At 35.0% G+C, this 23,044-nt stretch overlaps 1 protein-coding gene across 3 annotated transcripts in view; it reads right to left on the bottom strand.

Annotated features, from left to right (window-relative positions):
* Positions 1-23,044, bottom strand: part of LOC114353010 (uncharacterized) — a 69,911-nt gene that overhangs the window by 5,136 nt on the left and 41,731 nt on the right. Inside the window, exons 3-5 of one of the 3 annotated variants that reach the window (XM_028304801.1) lie at positions 13,346-13,735; positions 11,669-11,893; positions 9,228-9,452 (exon numbers count right to left, since the gene is read on the bottom strand). In XM_028304801.1, coding sequence (XP_028160602.1) covers positions 9,228-9,452; positions 11,669-11,893; positions 13,346-13,735 — 840 coding nt within the window. The remainder of the gene's footprint in view (positions 1-9,227; positions 9,453-11,668; positions 11,894-13,345; positions 13,736-23,044) is intronic. The other 2 variants (XM_028304804.1, XM_028304803.1) reach the window with 2 other exon arrangements.

The raw sequence follows: 23,044 nt of genomic DNA, 5'->3' as shown, positions 1-23,044 counted from the left end.
AAAGATTTATAATTGTAGTACCTATTGAAATTTATTCACGTGCAAATTGCTTTAATAATAAATGTTTACAAAACTATGGTAGAATTTTAAGACAAAAAATTTACATAAACCTTTGCCTATTTTTAATTATTTAGGTACCTAGTAAGTACTATTTTGTCAGAATATTGTACCTACTTAGGTACAATATTAAATATTGAATATTGTACCTACTTAGGTACACATTAGGTACAATATATAGTATATTATAATAAATAGTGACTGAATCTATGGGACTCGTTTTGACAGTTTTAAAAAGTACGTCAATTGATTGATGGTGTCAAATTAATGCCGTATCCGTATTAAAGGTTACATTATAGGTAGATTTATTTAATTGTAACGAATAGTGGTTGACTTTGCCTCGAGGGCTTCTTGGCGGAATATTCATTTCTGTGACAATAAACCCGCCATTCTTCTGACGTTCACATAAAATTTTCCTAAAACCTTAAACAAAATGGCCATCGTTCCAGCACATTGTATTAATTACGTACAAAATGGCGTAGTTTTGCGCGGGAAAGCCCGTTTGATCGCGGATTACTGGCAGCTGACAAAGCTTTAACTTATATCGCACTTAACGAACCCTTACCTACTGGTTTTGCTCTTTGTATGCACTCAACTAGGCACAGAGTAGCCACGATTGTAGAGAGTGCGGCGAGACGCGAGAGAAATGTTTTTTTTTCCATTGAATCCTAAAATGTTGAATGTTGCCTGTGGTAGCAGTTGACCGACCTAGTGCAACTTGTTAGAGAAGCAGTTTCAGAGCAACATAACTTACAGGAATTATTTCGATGTTTTTTTTCGGGATTACCAAGGAAACTTTCAGAGTTTGCAAATTCAAGTTTTTGCAAACTCAACTTTTATGGAATTCAACTTACTGCAAATTCAACATTTTAGGAATTCAACATTGTGTACCTAAAGGGCTTTTTCCAGTAAAAATAAAGTTTCAGGCATAAAGAAAATAAGGCTGTGAGGTGCTAATTGTACTGACTTAAATTAAAAAGTTCGCGTATTGAGGAGATAACTAAAATATCTTTCAATGGAATGGCAATTTCGAGAAATTTCAAACACGTTTACAACAATATAACCGGCATGCGTTGCAGTGCCACGTGTAAGTAAATATTTTGAGTTAAACCAAAGTTAAATAAATGTTTTTCTTTCTTGTTTTTCTTTCAAAGTTTCATTGATTTTAAGTCATTATTTCATTTTTGTAGTAGTCTAGCCCTTGGTTGCATCATCTTACTTTAACTCTATACAAAACTACCGGTTAAAGTTATAATCACGATTAAATTTAAGGTGATGCAACTCAGCCTTACTGGTTTTGTTATTTTATTTTAGGGTGTAGTCGACAAAACGCAAAAGACACCACATTAAATAAATAAAAAATAAACACCTAAAGTGATTTAAACCTTTGATTTCTAACATCTTATTTCTCTAGCCGCGCAGCTGCTCTGCACAAATCGCGGCTCGCTCTCGCTTCATTTGGTAAAGTTCTGGTCAAGCTGCCCAGTAGGGCAGCGCGGGTTTATCGATATCGATAAACGTGTTGTTTATATTTTTCGATAAATAAACAATTTTATCTATAAGTTAACCCAGTGTACTGTACCATAAAGTATACGTACTTCAAACTTCTAAAATATTCTTTTGATTCAATTCTCCGATCCGTTCCTAAAACTTTCACGAATTCATAATGCTTTAAATAGACAGTCAGATCGAAGAGGCATTCCCAGGGCAAGTTTGGCAAGCATTGTGACATCAAATGCAAACCCATAAAGATTGTTTAAAAAAAAGAAATGCGTATTTTTGTAGCAGCAACAAAGCAGAAACGTCAAGCCCATAACAACGTCTGGTGGGACAATTTTACTAATTCTTTTTTTAAATGTTTGTTGAAGCCCAAGGATGGTTTTTACGGCGAGAAAAATTCGAATCCCGTGCGAAGCCGCGAGCGGAAAGCTAGTGTAACTATAAAAAATTGGCATTAAAAAGGTTTTTCTATATTTTAATTTCCACGATTTTCTTCCAATCGCGCCCCTAATCGACCATTACACCTCACTACCGCCCGCGTAAGCCTTAAGTGGCTTAGTTACTACAAGTGCCGCCAAATAATGCGGGTAGAACAAAAGGCGGATTACAACCACCCGAAAAAGAATTAGCGAAAAATACCACTGCCCAAGGCGGTGGATTTTGTTTTTTTTTACGTCAGAAAAAGGCGGGATCAGCGGAAAATCATGGCTGATTTATTGGACCCGCATGTTCGACGTTTGACTTTCGAACTGGTTAGTTTTTAAAATTGGAACTTTGCAGACAGACTTTGTTTTTTAATAGCTTTAGGTCTTTTTATATCGGTGCTCTAACACGTCTTGTACTAAGTCGACAGCAAACACAGAGACTAATTTTTTATTGCAAAATAAATAGCATTTATTTCAACTGCATATTATGTCACATTGCAGATTTAGCTAGACGTGTTGTCGTATGTACTATACAGGGTGTTAGGTAAATGGGTATATGAGCCGACACTAGCCCATGTTAACATGGTCATATAAATGGTATGGTGAAGTCAGAAATTTGATATCGTCATTTTAATTTTTTAAATTTTCATACAAAATAAATTTTATAAAATCCGATTTGTATAAAAATTAAAATAATTAAAATGGAGATATAAATTTTCTTACTTCACCATAGCATTTATCGGCCATTCTCAGATGAGCTAGTTTTTGCGTGTCCGGGCTGTTAAATCGTTACAAATGACAAATTAGAAACATGCAAGTATTTTTATATGTTACTTCACAACCCTATCCAGTTGTGTATTAAATCATAGGCCTTTATTTGAAGTATTTGTGTCTAAATTAATTTCATGAACCTCTGTTCTCTAATTACCGTTACGTGTCCGCACACCGACTTAATGTTAAAAGTTGGCTGTAATTTTTATGTCGTATAGATTTNGCTTTGTTATGCATGTATATAAAAAAAACTTCGTGATATGCAATGGATACTGGGCAGAAGAAGCTTGGAGAACAAACTAAATACAAATGCATCCTAAGACCCATATAGACATATGGCATCGACCGGTTTACAAAGTCCACTGAAGTGATACCAAACGTCAAAGAGGGTGTAAAAAATTCCTGTAAAGCTTACAAACAAAGACTAGACCGTCATGAAATCTATTTGCTGCATCCCTTCTAAATTCTGAGAATTCTGCATTCAGGCTCAGGAGAAAGCGAATAGCATCAATCTGAAAACTTATTGTAAAAGAATCGAGGTGACAAATCATGGGATATGCAGAGCTGGAACTGTCATTATTACAAATTCAATTTAATCTGTTTAAGAGATGGCTGATCACAGATAGATTAAAAAGAGGAAAAAACATTAATATCATTAATACATTTTTCGATATAAAATATGCATATCCGAAAAGTCAAATTTGTGAGACCTCCTGATCCATTATCTGTATCCATCGTTTGTACCACATTTAAAGCAAATAAATGATGACTCAGATTCTGATTCAGCTAAATGCTCTCATTTTAAATGTGACACATAGCCCCTTTTTGCTGAAACTAAGTGTTCCTGTTATAGCCTCGATTCTTGCAGTAGGTACACTGAAAATATCATGATACAATAAATAATAGAAATTAGTGTTTTTCTTTTTGCAAAGGGTTATTAAGAGTACCTACAGCCTTTTATATGACGCTTATGTACAAAATCAATGCAAGATGTAATTTTTTTGCTATTTTACATATCTTTTCTAATTACCGTTAGATCAAGTATTAGCCTTATCTAATTACCGTGACCATAAAATTTTTGGGTCTCATTTACTCGAAAACCGCTTTGAATAATTTGACGCCTTTACGATAGTTAAATTTGTACTTTTCATGTGTTTTATATTTCAATGCGTTTAAGTCAATTAAGTCAAATTTCAAAAATAATATGGTAATTAGGCTGAGAACGCCTAATCGTGAGAATGGCCGTTATATGACCATGTTAACATGGGCTAGTGTCGGCTCATTCATATACCCATTTACGTAACACCCTGTATAGGTAACTTCTTATTCTCAACACTGGCCCATTTATTGTCCTGCAATGGTAGAGTTATACTGGGACGAGTAAAAGTACTTTTTATAAGCCTACTCGCAAAAATAAAATGAGTTTTGTGTATTAACAGAAAAAAAAAATTACAAAGAGAATCTTCGTGGCCAAATAAAACTTTGAGATGTCAAAAAACTATCTAGGCTAGGTATGTTAAGTAACTTTTTTTAATTTTTCGATCTAGCAGTACAGTTTTTTTTTCTCCTTTCATGGGGAAGCTAATACTACGAGTCAAGGCATTTTTTCATGATTAACTTTTTTTTCATTTGTATTTATTACAAAAAAGTTTTAAATTAGTTTACAGGTCCTGTACCGCTTTTATTTTCAATACAAAAGGGAGAGTTTGTCTCAACAATAACTCATGCACGACTGGTTTAGAAAGTCCGTCTTATTTTGTGCAGACGAATCTGCAATCGCGATAGGATCGCCGCCCGGGGCCCTATCTGGGACTGCACGGGTTTCCAAGTCTGCTGAAAGATAAATAATCACTTATTTCCTTACTTTGATTTAAGTCTATTTTATGTCTCGGCTGTTGTTATTCCCAAATAAATAAAATGAAACTTTTAATAGAAACCACTTAAATAATACTTAGTAAAAGGCAGTTTTCTTAGTTTAGGTATTCTTCCTTTTTGAAACATGCAACCTAGTTCGTTATTGTTCAATCGTTTTACATGAAACGTCCTCACTAGTGGGCGCGTTTGATGTAAACTCACACTAGGCCCTATAGTACTTCGCGCGACCATATCTAGGTAGATATTAATCTGTCATTAAAAATCTAATACTTGACTTTTTATTTTGACACTTGGTTTTAGCCCTTTTGCCCAAAAATAAAGAGTCACAAATGGCCAAAGAACTGAAGGAACTAAGCACACAAATCATCACCGTTTGAGAAGGCGGATCTCTCAAGAAGACCAAGGTTACATCTCAGAAACTCGAGGAACTGGGAAAATCGGTAGACCATGAAAGTGTGACGTCACATGTCACTAGTGGATGCGCGCCTGAGTTTGAGAGCCACTGGCCTAGGAAGATCACCCACGCAGAATAACGGTCCGATGCCAGATCGGCCATTATGCGGCGATATTGCTGTTTGCACGTGAAAATTGGGACAAAAATGTGCATAAAGTTTAGAAACAATATAGCATTTAAGAAAAAAGGATTTTACGACAATATGACAAAATAGCGGCATTCGTAATAATGGCGTTCGTTGTTAAGAACTCAATTGATTTTAACCACTTTAACTTCGATTGATTTTTCAGGAAGTTAAACTAATATAGTTCAAGGCTAGAATGAAGTTCAACTGCATCATGCAGGTGGCTAAAGAATATTTTGCTACCAGTTTCCCTTGCTATCGTTTGTGAAAACGCATCATTTTGAAAAACATCCCCCAAATCAGCCCCAACTTATCTCCCTCACTCCATCTACCAAAGAGAGAGACACTAAATTTACCCGATACAATTGGTAGTTAGCGCGCGCCGTTCGAAATTCGAATTTTCGAACTAATGGCGTGGAAGCCATAGACTAAACAGGTGGTCTGTCGGCGCGAAAGTTCGTTGCAGATTCTCGGATAAACTGGGTCAGGTCTTTACCTAACGTTTAAATACTTTTCAGGTATTTAGTCCTAAGTTTTTTTACCATAATATTCAATAATGAGCTGAAACTAGTTCAGTAGTAACATTTATAAATGTAATTCGTAAAGGTAGAGATTTGGAACACATTAATGATCCATAACCTTTTATTTAATTTAAAGAAATCGGAAAGTTGGGTTTAGGACTTGTGATAACAGCACACTGACACTGTTTTTGTCCCGTAAAAAAGTAAAAACGAATCCAAACCGCTCCCAATTTGACAATAAAACACCTATTTTTCCCGCCACAACCGCTGTCACTTTGACAGCCGCCGCCATCTTTTATGGCTTCGTTCCGTTATCGGCGAGCTCCGCGGGATTTATAATGTGTGAATAATACGCCCTACGAGGTTAAATACGTTGTCTGACAATACATAAATTATGAACGACGTAGGGTGGAAAGATGTTGGTATTCTTCGGGTGAGATAGCTATTTTCTTGTTTATCGGGGCGGAAAGGTCTCTTTTTGTTGTCACCACAATGGCGGGGTGTCATGACAGTTTATTAGTAGGTGAGATTATTTTATTGGCAACAGTGGGAGCGGCATTCAGCTTGTATGTTGCCTACATTGTACGAGATATAAGATAGAGTTAAGTTAATTTTCTCGTCTCATAGGAAAACAAAACTAAAGAAAACTGTGCAAAAAGTTATTTTAATTAGATTTTGAATTAAATTCCTTTCTTCCTTTAATTTAAAAATAAAATGATTTTGCTAAATGATAATAAATTTAATTCATGACATGACAAATAAATAATATTATTATAATTTTTGTTTCACCTCAGTGTAATAACACCATCATTGAAATAATATTACTGGGAAATATACTTATTATTTTCAATTATGTACATATTTAGAAAATAATTGAATCGGCTGACTAAAAAAGGGTATTTACTTACCCAATGAATTTTAATTTAATTAAGCTGAATGAATGGTTTTGACACATTTTAAAATTATGTCAATAGATTCGTTATTGACAGGAAGTTATACCTCGGACAAATAACTAAAGATTTTTTTCTTCGTGCCAAAACTTATTAAGCTTGAATTTAGAATTGATCTATTACAATAAAAAGAACTAAAACAGACCTATTATAAAAATTTAATTAATCTTGTTATAAAAAAGCCAAGTTCCAGGACCTACCCCAAAGTCATTCGGACCGTGAAAAAGTCAATCTGTTTTGTTTTTTTTTGCTTTCGACGGTTCCACAAAAGGTATTTTATAATGCACAATCCGGTGAGTATCGATAGTCCCGATCTCGACTCGATAAGGATCGATAAAAGCTAAGGATCGTGTTCGAGCCTTTAAGAGTTTTTTATTCGAATAGCTATAAACACCTAGTTACTGTTAAAGTTAGAATACGGTTGTTTTTTGTCAATCATTATTAGATACCTGCTTATTTGACTGTGGACCGACGATCTGGTGAAGGTCGCGGGAAGTGCCTGGATGCGGGCAGCGGAAGACTGGTCATTGTGGAAATTCTTGTGGGAGGCCTTCGTCCAGCTGTGGACGTCATTTGGCTGAAACGAACCTGCTTATTTGAATGTTTCATCTCTACAATTGCCGTTTTCTGTAGAGAATTTAAGGAAAACTTATATTTCAGTTCAAACATTTCTAGGTTTAATTGCCATCAAACAAAAGAAGAAGGAGAAAATTTGCAAAATTTCGTGGTTAAATTGAGAAAACATTATTTTAAGTGTTATTCATTAAATTGAAAAATCTACTTAGAAACATGGAAATTGAAGCCACTTCAGATGCCTTTTTGAAGATAAAATACTTATATTTTTAAGCTGAGTTGCACCACCTAACTTTAACGGTAACTTTACGATGACCGGTGTATTTTGTATGGAGTTTGACAGATTTTTGACGTTAAAGTAAGATGGTGAAACCCAGCCTTAGTATAGAGTCTATACTAAAACAGATGAGAATCAAACTAGAAAACAATGAATTAAACAAAATCAAGTCATATTTTTTACTTTTTTTTACAAAATAACTCAAAATATCTACTTAATTACTACCGTCTTTTCCCACTTGTTTACAAACTATCCTCAGTATCGTACAAATAAATGATAAAGCCGAGGTTTGGATGTTTCTATGGAGTTAATTTATGGGCACCAATTAGAAGGCACGCCAGTGATACTATCGGATAGCCCTTTTATAATTGTAGGAAGTGCGGTGGAGTCGAACGATGAAACTTTTTTTTTGATAAATTCGACTTAACTGTAACGCAGCATATGCCGCTATTCAGAATCAGTTTCACACAAACTTATGGCATTCATGGGAAAAACTTATCACGAATTATTTTTTAAAGTATAAGACCAACTACTTATATTGTTTTAAGCAAATATTTAGCTTAGGCGCAGACCACCGATTTTTAGTCGGCCGATAGTTGGGCCCGATTCTAATTTGTATGAAGAATCATTCGTCGGCCGTTTGGTGTAGTGGTTCAGAACGGACTACTATGCCGAGAGGTCCCGGGTTCGATTCCCGGCCGGGCAGAAATTGAAATGATGAATTTTAATTTCTGTGACGGGTCTGGGTGTGACTATGTATAATATGTATGTATTTAAAAAAAGTATATAAGTAGTATATCCGTTAAGCTAGCACCCATAACACAAGCATTAAGTTGCTTACTTTGGGGCTAGCTGGCGCTGTGTGAAATTGTAAAAAAAAAAAACATTCGGTGTAATGGGCGCACTTCCAGACATGTATGTTACGTCATGTCGAATTTATAAAAAAAAAGATTTATCCTTCGACAAATTTTATTGATATCTTAGTATTTCTTTGGATTTTCACAAGTAAGTTTATAAGTATAAGTATAAGTTTTGTGAGAAGATTAAGATTAAGTATTGACAACAGCAAAATCATTTTCTGTTTCAAACTTAAACTTAATAAAAATACAAAAAAAAAAAAACAATTACATAAGCGACTCTACCCCACCCTGTCCCAAAAACCTTATCATGGCGACAGCCGCGGAGGTGATACTAGTTTTATTTCTATTTATTTCATTTATAACCCATTTATTTTACGTTTTTTTGCCCCGCCCTAGGAAATGACTCTATTAATATAATGCGACTGTATTTTGGGTACGATCCTTGATTACAGAAAAAAATGTGTAAACGTAGCAAATTAGAGGTTGATTAGGCAATTATGATGTTTTAGACGATAAAATATAGTTATACGTATTGATTAGAGTAGTAAATATTTTAAAAATATCATTGTTAAACTAACATTTAGGTGATTATAAAGAAATTGTTCACAAAACAAAAAAATAAGTACGTTAACAGAGCAGTCTAAAAATAGAGTAGACTTTTTTAAACATCGCGCCAAAAAAATCTGCTAGTACTGGCTGTTATTAAAAGAAAGAAAAAACGCAATATACCATCGCGCCAAAAAAAAACTGCTAGAACTGGCTGATAAATAAAAGAAAAAAAAAACCAAGTGCCCATTAAAAAACAACCAAAGCAAAGACATCACACCCATGCAGCCTTACCTTTCGTCACAGCGACAATGCATCAGCGTGTTTACGCGCCAATTGTACAGCCCATACTTCTTCTCCATACCCCCGATCCAAAACGGACACCTTAGGTCGTGGACCCTGCAGCATCTGTCAGTTCTTGTATACCCTCCGAGTTGAGAATACCGCGTGGCAGAAAAACCCTTGCCACACCATTTGGTACCCGGTACTCGAAGGAGTTCCATCGCGTCGCGTTTCGGTCTGTTGAGGTTTGACGTTTTACTTTTTTTACGGCCAGGGTGGCGCGATGTGATGACCTCTTTCGTTTTTGTTTGCTTTTTTTTTTGTTTTAATGGCTTTGTGCCACCGACGAAGATTTTAATAACTGCCAGTTTTAATGTCCGATTCAAAAATCAGAAGAGACAACCAGTAATAGTGATGTTACTGGATTTTTTTTTCTATTTTTGGACTAGCCTTTATAGGCGAGAAATATAGCAGTAAAAAACCTTATGACCAACTTAATAATATATTTCAAAAGATACCTAGAAACTTTAAAAATAATATTGCTCTAAAATTTCGTAATTGCGTAGGCCAAAAGGCGACCACCAACGGATTTTTACTACAAAAACCATAAACACGCCGGTCCACGTAAATCCGTCATAGACCATAGACCATAAAGTCGATAGATCATTGCGCCGAATGATCCATAGATCACTTTTACAGCTCCAAGCGATTGGTAAAGTTAATTAGGATTATTGAGGATGCGAAGAATTTCTTCAGCAATAAAACTTTAATTACAATGCAGTTATACTTGATAGCATGTCGAGATAAACAAAGATGTACATTATGTCGTTGTGATAAAGTGCGAATTTGCAATCAAAAATATCTTTGAAAATTACTGCTACATTATCCCGGTGGATGTAAGTGAAGTTATTTTACTTGCGTTAAAAGCAAAAATGCATTAAAATAACTGTATAGATGTTTAGGAAATAAGATTTAGCATTCGCTTCCTTGTTCCAACTTTGACAAAAAAATAATAAAAACAGAAAATTCCCATTACAAAGAACGGATCGGTTTTTTACGGGACACGATCCTGCAAAAAACGGACGACTCCGTGAGAACAATCTGTAAATGTGAGTTCACGACAGTCCAGATTTGGAGAACATGGATCTAAGGAAATCAAGCGTTCCCAGAGGACTGAGGGCGTTGTGTGAGTTTAAAAAAAATGTATGAAAAGTTTAGTTCTTGAAAGTTTCCGCTAGGGGCGCTGTACAATCCGTCATACATTTAATGTCATTTTTACGCGCTCACTAGTGAGGACGTTTGAATAAACTCACACAGCCCTCTGACATCACGTAGGGATATTTTAACGAGCTCAAATGAGCTATAAACGCCGTGATATAGGATTACAGATCCTTGATATGTTAACGGCTAGTTTACTGGATTTTATTATTTATTATAATTGATGCAATATTTCTAAACTGTTAAGATTTGAAAGGGACGTGATGGGACTTTTTTATGTTTTTGTTTTTTAAGTTAAGTAGGAACCAAGAAATTTTGATCTTATGAGTAACAGGAATATTCCCACCCCTCGTTCCCACAGCTGCAACTCCTGTGTAGCCTGGTTCTACAGCTAATTTAGCTAAGTATACTTTTATTTTTAGCAACCTACGTTGCTGTCTACATAAATGATAGACAGCACAGTAAAAAACCCTAGGAAAATGCATAAATGCATTAATTGCACACTAGCGCTACAGAGTTGTGCTTGCGTCTTTCGACACTTTGCAAGAGAAATCCCAATTAAAAAAATAACAGCGTTAAATTAATTGCCCTGCATTTGTAGTATTTTTTTTAATGTACACTTACCATATTTTGTGTAAAAATACCCACCCCTAATGCGAAAAGCGTTGTATTTGTTTCATTTAAGCCCCATTTTAACCGTAATTTGGTTACAGATCAAAAATACTATCTAAATCTAAATCCACCACCGAAAAATTAAACCACACACGAAAAACACCCAAATCAACATGAAATTAAAGCCTAGGCTATTTTCCGAGTCTTAAAATGGTTTATTTACAAGGAAGCAGTGCAGTTTTTCTATCTACTTACTCTATTATATACATGTAAAAGAAAAAACATGTTTTTTTACATTATTTTTGCAAGCGGTGACAGATTATTCCGTGTTCTACGATCTATGCAGCAAAAGGTCAGTTCAAGGTCCAAGGAACTTTTCCTAGAATTTTGAGAAGTTAATGTAGTAGGTACCTATAGAAATAAAATGAAGATCGAGTCTTTCACTTTTAACATCATCATTATTTCAGTCGTCTGCTGGATCATTGTAATTTTTTTACAATGAACGAATCTAGGATAGGATTTGGCAGCCAATTTTGACATTTTTGAATTTTAAATTCCGTACCCCAATTCCAAAGCAAAAAAAGAAAACCTTCCAAATTCAAACATAAAAAAACAAAACCAACCTCCTATCGCATCGGCAGTGAGACACCGTGTACGGCCTAAAGTTGAAGTAGCCGAACCTCTTCTTGAAGGGGCCGATGTTTCGTCTACAGTTATCGTGTGCTCTACAGCAGCGGTCTTCGTTCCTATGATCGTCCCCCAGTTCGGCGTAGGTTTCGGCCAACTGGCCGGCGCCGCACCACTTCGTCCCCGGCACTATGAAATTTTCACGGAATGACCTGCGCGACCTGTTTTTTTTATTAGTGTTAGTTGCTAGTGAAGAAAAAGTAAATCAAAAAAATAATAAAACTGAAACTAAAAAAATTAAAGATTGGAAAGAAGTAGAAAATAATGTAGAGTGCGAGAACCCAGGAAATAAATTATTATGAAGTGATTGGAAAATTATTTTGAAGTAGAAAATAATAATTAATTATTAAAATAGAGGAAGAAATAGCAAATGAATTGTTGTAAAAAATGACGTTTAGTTGTTTATTAAAGTATTACCACAATCCTTTAGTTTAGCCAATTAGATTTACTTATTAAAATTAATTAGGTAAAAGTAGTTACTTTGTTTAAAAAACGTTACTTTTTAAAAAAATACAGTATTTTTAGTAAAAGTTATTTCAGTTAAATGTAATGACATTATAATATTAAAAACACAAGTGTTAATAAGTATTTTATTTTCTGTACTGTAACTGTACAGGTAAACAACTGTCTATTTTTCGTACGAAATAAAATAAATAAGAATATTATTCTCTTTAAATAGGTGATTGTAAAATAAAATGAAACCCTATTCGTGTACAAAACATTACGAAAGAAATAAATCTTAATATCAAATCGATTGTAAAGAACCGACTTTAACCGAGAAATTAAACGGAAGTTGTTCTCAAGTCGACGCGTATTTTTTTGTTATTTTTTATTTACAGTTTCAAAATTTTCTTTTTTCGATCTTATGTCAGAGAGGCATTGTACAGCCCGCGTCAAATAGTTTGAGACACCCAAAGTAGCCAAAAAGTTCGCAAAACGTCTTTATTACAATTGAAATAAGGTGTTGTTATCAACTTTTTAACATCCAATGTCACGAACTATTTGACGCTGACTGTACCTACTTGACACTGGCTAAAATATTATGTGCAAACCGAAGCCATTAGAAATATTTTAAAAAATGCGCAGTAAATTTTTTGGTGCTCTTTCTGATTTTTGAATGGACGGAGTTTTGAATTTCGAATGATGAGTGAGGCAGGTAATGGTATGCGAAAGAGGTCATAACATCGCACAGAAACCAGGAAAGTACTGGAAAATGTCGATAGATGGCGGTGCAGTAGTTTTGTAAACTTTAATAAGGCTTATCGTATTTTCACTATAAATAGGTAGTATAGCGCTTCTGAGCCAGTGCCTGATGGGAGCGGCACGGGAGGGGTGACTTTGACAAATATTATGGCGGGACAGAACATACAAATCTGAAGATTTGAAGTTTCGCTGAAGAGTGACGTCGCAAAAACAGTCCCATATCTTAGGCACTGACTCAATTAAGCATTAGATCTATAGCATACGACTACGGTCGAGTATAAAGGTGTCACTCGACCGACAGTAGCACCGATTGAGTGCAAATACGGTAGCTCTTATTAAAGGAGAGATAGGTAAAGCTTTTAGCATATCTTCTGTAGATTCAAAAGTTGATTTTAGAGCAGGAAAATTACCTAGCTAAAGAATTCTCTGAGATTTTGTTCCTATTTTCCATCATATGAGCCAGTTCTTCGTGCCTTTGTAGGCATTCCATTTTTAATCTGTCGTAATTGAACCAAGTAGCGACATCTGGTGGCAATCGCTCGCCTTTCCTCAGTATTCGTAATGTCAAATTACCAAATTGGCGGTAAAATTTTTCTTCGTCGTCACTTCTTTTTTTCTGAGTCAATCTGTAACCTTCTTCATCTAAGGCCAGTTTTAATTCTTTTCTCAAAGTTTTTAGGAAGTTTCTGGCTGATTTCCCTTGCGTTATGTATTCGCAGTCTTGCACTTCGCCGTTTGGGGCGTAAATTACTTGAACAAAATGGCGTCCGTCTGTCAGCTGCCGGAGTTTCAACCCGAGTCTGCAACAAAAAAAAACTTATTAAATGGGTGAATATCCCAAACACGTTTTTTACGCGGCGGAGCTGAGAATCGATGGGAGAAATGTAACTAGAGCGATCATTTTTTTTCTGTATATAGTTTATACAGCGTTTTACACGATAGTAAAGTCTTCAGGACAATAGGTAGTTATTTTATGTACTAAAAAAATTTTCAAAGACCCAAAATCTAATAGCGGTGGCGCGTCCTAACTCTATTTCTACTCATAAATTGTGTTATTCCTTCTTTCTCGGGGATTCTAGTAATTTAAAAATAGTATAGCCATAAAATACATTAAATAAGACTTCCAAATGATATGAAAGAAATGTGATATTTCATATTTTAAGTGTTTTAAATAGCCTTTCAAAACTGTCCCACGAAAAAAAGCAATTACAGTGGCTCAATTTCGACACTCTCTTACTTCTCCAAAGAAGCTTTGAGAGACGTAGANAAAAAACGAGTCTTGTTGATATTCACCCAAATACATGAATTCCAACAATATACGAGTAGGTAGGTTAGGTACATACAATAGTGAACATAAAAATATTGCTTTCTTCTTCTATTTCCCTTCTCATTTGAAGATTTTTACATTAACATTATTATAATATTTATTGGTATGGGAAGACATAGAAAGAAGTTAGAAAATAATAATGTTTTTAACCGACTTCAACAAAAGAAAGAGTCAAAAGGAGGATTGAGGAGGAGGAGGTTCTCAATTCGATTGGTTTTTTTCGGTTAGCCAAGTAGGAAAACCATTATGGGACTATTTCCACCTCTCGTTCCCACCGCTGCTGCAACCCTTGTGTAGCCAGGATCTACAGCTTGACCGCCACAACTCAACCAGTGAAGGTCAAGTTTGTCCCGGGAAAAGCACTGTCATTGGACCCGCAACGAAAGAAGACAAGAAGTTCGAAGTTAGGAAAATCATTAGCCAAAGCGTTTTACTACTTATTGGCCAATGAAGTTTTCTTCCCCTCTAGCTCCTTTTAAACACTCGAACAGCTCTCAGACGGACTAATCTTTGTCACAAACACTCACGACCCTCTAGCATAGTATCTACATATTCCCCTTTCTAATATTCTGGCAAAATACTTCAACTCTTTAAAAAAAAAGAACTCTGAAGTAATTAAAAAATTATGTACCATTTCTGGCTTATTGTTAGGTCAAGCTTTCGCCCATGTTAATTTGGTTCTGTCGCAGAAAGTTAAATAATTATGGCCTATCACAAAAAAAAACTGTAAATAAAAACAAAAACAATTGAAATAATAAATAAGGTACTTGATACAAATAAGGCCTACCTAACTTTAAATGCTTATATTTCAATAAATATTAACGCCAGTCAACAAAAACAAGGTTTATTAACTTCTTCCATCCTTTAATTTTTATAATATTACAAAAAATAACACAATTTTTAACTAAATCTATTCAAAATAAGCAAATTACGAAACCACTGATTTTGGCTTTATTAAATCACCTACACGGAATAAGGCCTATATGATTCAAACGCCTGTAGACCTTAAAATTGAGGTTGTATTAAACAAAATGCGGTCTTATAACATTAAACACGTCGATTTGTTTGCGTTATCAAAATTTTACATACCAAGTAAACAGAAATATACTGTATATCTCTAGATAAACTTAAATTCCACTTATTAAGAATAATACATAAATTATAGATAAAATTAAATATTCATAGTAACAAAGTAATGATTCTTTACTTAAATTATCAAAAAAAATATCAAAAACAAACAATATTATTTTTTTGTATAGGGCTTATTAAAACACCGTGTTCGAATAAGGCCTACACATAAAACCTTTTAAATAAATCAGTTTAGGAACATCATTTAGTCTTGATTTTTTGTAAACAAAATGAGATCTCAATTTTTGTTAGAACCAGGGCATAAAAAGGCTTCTGAATCATCTTTACGAACTCCTACACAATCTTTATGATACCACCAAAAGCAGTCCTTTATGGTAGCATATCTGCTACATTGTCTTCGAGACAGGCATGATAATATCAGCTTTAATCCTTTAGAATTATACATACGGCTTTTTTTTCTTATTTTTTATTGGTTTTGTATTTTGTTTCTTTTTTTTACAGGTTTAGTAATTTTTTTTACTCTGTTTTCTTTTTATTTTCTGTGCTGTTAGTAACATTCTTATTAAATAAATATTTAGTTACTCTTTGACTCATTTAGTTTAATGAATTTGTCCGTAATCAGGTGTTGACATAAGTATCCAATATGGCCTACCATGCTGAAATAAGGCCTAGGCCTTATTAGATATCTCGCTCTTGTTGTCTTTAAAAATTTACAAATAATGCATCAATAGCCAGTAGTACAAATTAAGGTAATTATTAGCTAGTAAGAAATATTTAGAAACGATTACTAAGAAAAGATTAATCTAAAACAGCGTTATTTTACCGAAAATTTAAGATGAAATCGCCAGATTTTTATAAGAGAGCACGAAATCACCCACCACCTTAGAAGAACGCGTGCCAATTGGTGCTGGGATCGTGGATCGGGACACTCTTGCACTCTACCGGGTTGTAGGGCATATGAGTACGTGTCCTTGAAGTATTATACCGGTTGGATTTATTTATCTGTGTTTTCTGATGTATAGGCCTTATTAGAACGTAGGCCTTATTTGTATCAAGTACCTTAGTTTAGTTGTTGCAATCCACGAAGGCCAGTGAGCTTTTTGTGTGGTGGCTCGCTCTGTAACTGTTCGTTGTTCAAAAGTTTTGACAGACATTACCTATCGTTATGTGGTACACGTACACAAGTAAAGCTCACTCGCCTTCGTGAGTTGCAAGAACTTATACTTAAATTATTAACAAACTTAGAACTCTATGACCCTCTAATATTGTAATAAGTTAAAATGTAAGTAATACGATACTAAAATAATTCGATTATTTAACAATAACAGTATCCATTTGACGTATCTATTAACAACTTTGGGGTGACATTGAGACTCGGGGGAGGATGGATGGTTTAATATGAGAGTGAAACCATTTATATTAATGTGAAACTGTACTTTCGAGCTTAATCTCTATGAAAAAAAGTTCAGTGACTACTCTATGATGTGCTTTTTTTTGTTAATTAACGGTTCCACAATGATCTTATCCTACTGACCATGACAATGTGTTCAGTGTAAGCAAAATCAAAAATATTTTATTCAGTTTTGTTGACCAATATTCGATAAAGATAATTTAAAGTTTTATTTACATATTTCTACACTTTACCCACATAGTTTATTTTTAACCTTTCAAACGTGAAAAACTGAAAACAACGTCAACTTTTTCATCTTTTTTAAATAAAATTCTATTTATTCTATTTTATGTAAATTATGTAAACTGTAGTTGTATCTTCAAAATATACAGAGGCGGCGTAAGGCGTAGGCGACGTGGGCCACCGCCTACGGCCTCGCGGTACAAGGGGCCTCGCGCATCAAAAATTTTGAAAAAATGTATAACAAGGTGGAGATGACAATATCATAATACGAACATTGACTATTAAATATAAATTCTTGATAGCTAAACAATGTAGTTAAAAATAAAAATATATTTTTTTCCAAACAAATTCAGCCATAATCAGACAAAATTAAGCAACAACACGGTTTTAAGTGACGAACATTATTCTTTGGCGCAATATTCCTTTAAAAATAATCACTGAATCAAGAAATCAGAAACTGTCAATGTATAGACCTTTGACCCTTTTTTTTATTATTTCATTATTATAATAAATCCGTCTTCAGGTCGCCACAGAACAGGGCCTCGCGAAATCTGTCTTGCCCACATCAAATTTAAGTCTTGCCCCGCCTCTGAAAATATAAAATTACATACACCTAAATAAAATGACTGGCTGGTTCCTTCTCGCGTAAACCCTATTAAGTGAATCCATAGAGAATCCATAGAGTCGTCACCGATACGTCAGTAATGTCAGATAGTGCAGGGATGCGGCGCCCTTGCGTTGTTAAATTGTTAAATTGAGTGTGAACAGCGCGGCCTGCCACTTCCAATTTGTATTGTAGTTTGTATTGTTTGTTTATTGTTAATTGTTCAGTAAACCAATTTGATCTGGATTTTCGTACAGCGACAGCCGATATTTTTGTTGCAAAAAAACTTTTAGGCTGAGTTGCACCACCTTATTTAACCGTAACAATAACAATAACCGGTGCTTTTTGTATGGAGTTTAACAGATTTTTGACGTTTGTCAAATTTAAAGTAAGATGGTGCAACTCAGAGCCCCGATTACGGTAGCTTTTAACGTCTACAATCCAGACACGCTTCATCGATTCTGCGATACGATTGGTCAAAACAGCTGACGTACGCTGTTGAACGACCAATCGTATCGCAGAATCGAGAAGCGTGTCTGGATTGGAAACGTTAAAAGTTACCGTAATCGGGACTCAGCCTTAACTATAGTGGTTCTAGGCCTTATTTGACACTTTTGTAGCAAAAAGAAAAGCTTACTGTGGTTCATACTAGGCCTTATTTTTAAATTAGGGCTAAGTAGGATAGACTTTTCCTTTTGATAATAGCGATGAATTTGTGTTTTCGCCACCTTTCATCATAATATCATAACCTTTCCCTCGTCTCACTTCAATGCATAAAGATGACCGGTAATTCTTTATTTAAATGGCTTGTGCATTGTTATTAAATAAGGGAAATTCATAAAATAGTGACCAAGTACACGGATGGATTGAGGACCAAACTCACAATGTTTCTTTTTCTTTTTTAAAAAGCAAAAACACGCCAATGTTTAAAATTTTTGTATAATAATATTTGAAATTTTATTAATTATATTTGAAAGATCTTTTTTTAAACGTTTAAAAAGTTTTCTTCAACTTTTTAATTGCTCAATATCCAGCCAGTGTCATTTCCGGTCAATCAAAACAAATAAACTCTGATTGCATGTTACGCAACTTAGAATCCATTTTCAATATCAATAAATAAATAAGAGATCTCTATGCTGCAGCCTTATTTGGTAAAATACAGACGTCAGCACGTCAAGCTTGACCCTGTAACCTCTATGTCGTTGACATAAGTGTTATTTTTCAATAAAAATGTGTAGGTTTATGTGCAGTTTACTTTATAAGTTCAGCTTGCCTTGCAACACGGAAAAGGCGTTGCTTTTACCGAATTGGTGCAATAATTTATGTTTTTGTTGATTATAATGTTAAGATCTGATTGCTGATGAGTTGATAGAGCATTTATTTACATAAATAATTGACCCATGATCGCTTAAAGGTAGCAAGAAGGCGCTAGATGCAGACCGCTACCAACCGGGCGACGCGACGTGGAAATTATTGGGATGGTCATTATATTTTGCCAACTCAATTATCTAACTTTTTTCAATAACAAAGCAACCAAGTCTTTTACAGTTGATTTCAAATTAATTGAGTTTTTAAGACCAGAATGAAGTGTCTTTTAAAAGTAGTTGTGCTGCTGTAGTTATTGATGAATGGTGTCAAATACCCAATCGGCTATGCACCCCAGCACTCTGCGTTACAAACCGAATATGAGCTGTGCAATTAATTGAAGTTTTATTGGATAAGGGGAAGTGGCCCGGGACAGTCGAGCTAAAAAGGATAAAGACGAAAATAAGTCTAAAACAGTCGAGTGAGAAAGGAAAACTAAAAAGAACGAAAATACGTCTATATGTATTTTGAAGGCGAGAAATAGTAAACAGAAATAAAATTTTGACAAAAAAAGACGATATTTCGACTCATTTACGAACTGGTTAAGTGTTACAATAATGTACTTAGGCTGAGTTGCACCATGCAATGCAGTGCATTTTGTATGGAGATTGTCAAAGTTAAAGTAAGATGGTGCAACTCAGCCTTAGTTAATAAATTCTTTGACATTGGTTTTTGTCGGAAAAATAAGAAACACAATAGTGAAAACAAAATGAACCAAAAATTAATAAAAGATTTTTGAAGGGATAGATTACGCTTTCGTTATACAATTGACTTGACAACCTTTCAAACATAAGTAGATATAGGTATCTTTAATTTATCCAATCATTATTAAATGTATCGCCGATCGACACTGGCTTTTAACGTTAGCCACTTCTGACACCGCCTGTACCCGCATGCATGTCAAAATGTCAATACAAGTGTATTTACGACGCGTTACTCAAATGATCCGTGATTGGCCCGTGGGGAAGATACCCCATTTGAGATGTCCATTGCAAAATAAATACATACATTATGTTGATTAGAACAACTGTGAATTTTTTTTTCTCGATGTTTTTCAATAAATCTGTGATTTCTAAACTAATACGAGAAAGAGAAAGATTTCAATGTAGGCATCTTTGTTTGAAGTAAATAGGCTCAGAAGTTACTGGCGCGATTAGAAAAATTCTTTCACCGTTAGAAATCTAAAGAAAATCTGCTGAACATAGGCTATTCGCGCCAAAATCATAACCCTTCCTTTGGCAGTTAAAAACACTATTCATCCTAGTCCATCGAAAAATAGAACCATTAGGCTGTTCAATCTAATGCCTTTGCTTCTAAGCGGTAAAAAGGTTGTTTATACTCCACAGATTTAGCGCACTTCCGGCGAAGTTGTGAATCCCAACTCCCAACTCAAGTGGCGCCACCTATACTGCAGACGACGCGCTAATCTTTATTGCTTACCGCAATCTGTGGTTGGTGTTCTACCAAACTGCTTTACGCTCTAAGTGAAGGCGCTAGAGTTCAAATTACGTTCTCGAGTGCTACGGAATTGATGTAGTGATTTCAAATTCGTCTCCTGCGTTCTATGGGCGCCTGGTACTTTTAGTCTGGTCTAATTTGTTTTTCTTATTTTAAAATGGCTTTTGGAAGAAAGAAAGTAAAATATAAGGGGGTAAAACGGGATCCACGCGTACGAAGTCGCGGGCGGCCGCTAGTTATATTAATATAACAAGGAATTTTACAAGGAATGTGAGGAATTTTTTGAAAGTATTACATACGTTAACTACTTGGTAATTTAATTAAAACTATCAGCCCAGAAACCAAAACAATTCGATAAAAATCACAAACATGCATGCATTTCACAATGTTTACCCAAAGAAATTGTGGCAAAATTAAATCGTCCGATGGAAAGCCATTTGCGTGTCCACACTCCACACGCACCGTAGGAATGTGCTGGGAACACGGAATCGCTTGCTGTGGCCCTGGTGACTGATTGACTCCAATATCATGTCTAAGACCTTTAATAAAAGCAAATAAATATTGGCTCGCAACCATAAAGTTATCTAATAATATGCATTCCTCGGAATAGAGCAACAACCACGAGCTGCCAAACGAAACCAATTTTGGATGACATGTGTGTCAGTGAACCAGTCACCACGTTTCTGAAGCACTTTTCTCACGTAAAATCTGAAAATTTGAAAGTCCAAATTTTTAGCGTGCCAGTGCCACTACGTGCCTCTGAACTGTCAAATAGTTGCAAAAATTATTCTGTTTGACGTGACGGCGACGGCATCTCGTATCTCTTTCACGTTGGAAAAGGGGTTGAAAGTTTGAAGGGAAGTCCATAATTTTTGAATTATGAAACTTTGTTTTTAGCCTCCCCAAATTAAGCGAACAAAGCCGCGGGCAACAGCTAGTTAATTTAATAAAAATAATACAACAAGAGTATCTTATGGATCCCAAATCATTTGAAGTGAATATTATTAATGATGTACACATTAGCATTTCATTCGATCGATCACGCGTATCAGGCCCGTTGGTCCAGGGGCGCGCGTTGCACATTCATATCACGGAACTATTCCCACCTCTCGTTCCCACCGCTGCAACTCCTGTGTAGCCAGGATCTACACCACATTTGAAGCCACGATAGACGAGCGGTAAAGGCCGACCCCTTCTGGCCGACTCATGATCTGTACGGCTAGCACGAAAAACTTTCGAGTTCGAATAGTTTGCGTATTCGAATCGCCATCAAAAGATTTAGTAGGTACGAAAACTGCAATGCAGCGCCCTTGTGAACGTGTCGGTGTCGTAAAGTGAACTTAGTATGAGAAATGGTTGCACGAAACTTATTTTTAACCGACTTCTGAGAATCAAAATTGTCACGTTATCGTTTAATTCAAAGGTTGAGTATCGAATTTTGTCGAACACGCAAATGATTCGAAGACGAAAGTTGTTCATGAACAACTCGGGTTCGAATCCCGCCGCTGGACTATAATTTATAGTGAGCTCACTCGTGACACAAGCATAGTTATTTAGCTTAGTACGAGGGGCTAACAGGACTAATAGTAATTTATACAATAACAAATTACTAATAATCTAAAAAAACAGCTTGACCACAAATAACACAAATCAGTGAAGGTCAAGTTTGTCCCGGGGAAAGTTAAGCTGTCATTGGACCCGCAACCAAATTAATCAGAAGAACATAGGAGGAGTTCGAAGTTAAGGTTCTTATGAGGCAATACTTAGTTTATTTATTTATGTCTTATATCTGACAGCCCTAAGGAGTAGAATTCTCACATCACTTACAGTAATTTTGTTGATCGACTAATGATTTGTGTAATAAATCACTGCATTTGTAATGAATTGTGAAGTACAGTCACAGACAGAATTACAATTACTTTGATAATCTGGCTTTCTTCAATGGATATCAAAACCTTAGGCTGAGTTGCACCACCTAACTTTGACCGTAACTTTGACGATAACCGGTATTTTTTGTATAGAGTTTGACAGATTTTTGACGTTTGTTAAAGTTAATGTAAGATGGTGCAACCCATGCAGCCTTAGGCTTCCTGTAATATTTTAATGGTGAAAAAATTAAATAAGAAAAAAATACGAGGAACTCTACTTCCAAATAAAATAATTAAAAAATTGTCTAATGGTTTATCTAAAGTGAAATTGGCTCTAGTTTAGATAAAAGAAACTTTATTATCTCAAAGGAAAGAACATTACTGCACTTATTGATGGGACAAATGAAATATTCATAATGCGTTACATTGATAATAATAAAGAATTAGAATTTAAATGAGTTCCTTAACATCATTTTTACCAGTGAAAATCCGAGATCGGTCCAACAATTTCAGGAATAAGCCGTAACAAAATAAGATATTTTGACACTACAAATTACAAACAGACACTTTTATTTCAGTCTACCCACTCTAATCCAAGTAGAGTAAGAACAAATGTTTTTTCATTACTTATTAAACCAATTACAGCAAAATAATAACGGAAAAATAAATAACGGAAACGCAACGATCACCATCGGATGATTCAAGAACGTGAAAGTGTTAACTGTACTTGATTGTACACCACACACACATAAATGTATAAATTGT

This window comes from Ostrinia furnacalis, unplaced genomic scaffold, assembly GCF_004193835.3.
Source record: "Ostrinia furnacalis isolate ACB-3 unplaced genomic scaffold, ASM419383v2 OfSCF1534, whole genome shotgun sequence".
NCBI lineage: Eukaryota > Metazoa > Arthropoda > Insecta > Lepidoptera > Crambidae > Ostrinia > Ostrinia furnacalis.
Note: the sequence above shows the minus strand (reverse complement) of the source record. Positions and strands in the feature narration are given on the sequence as shown.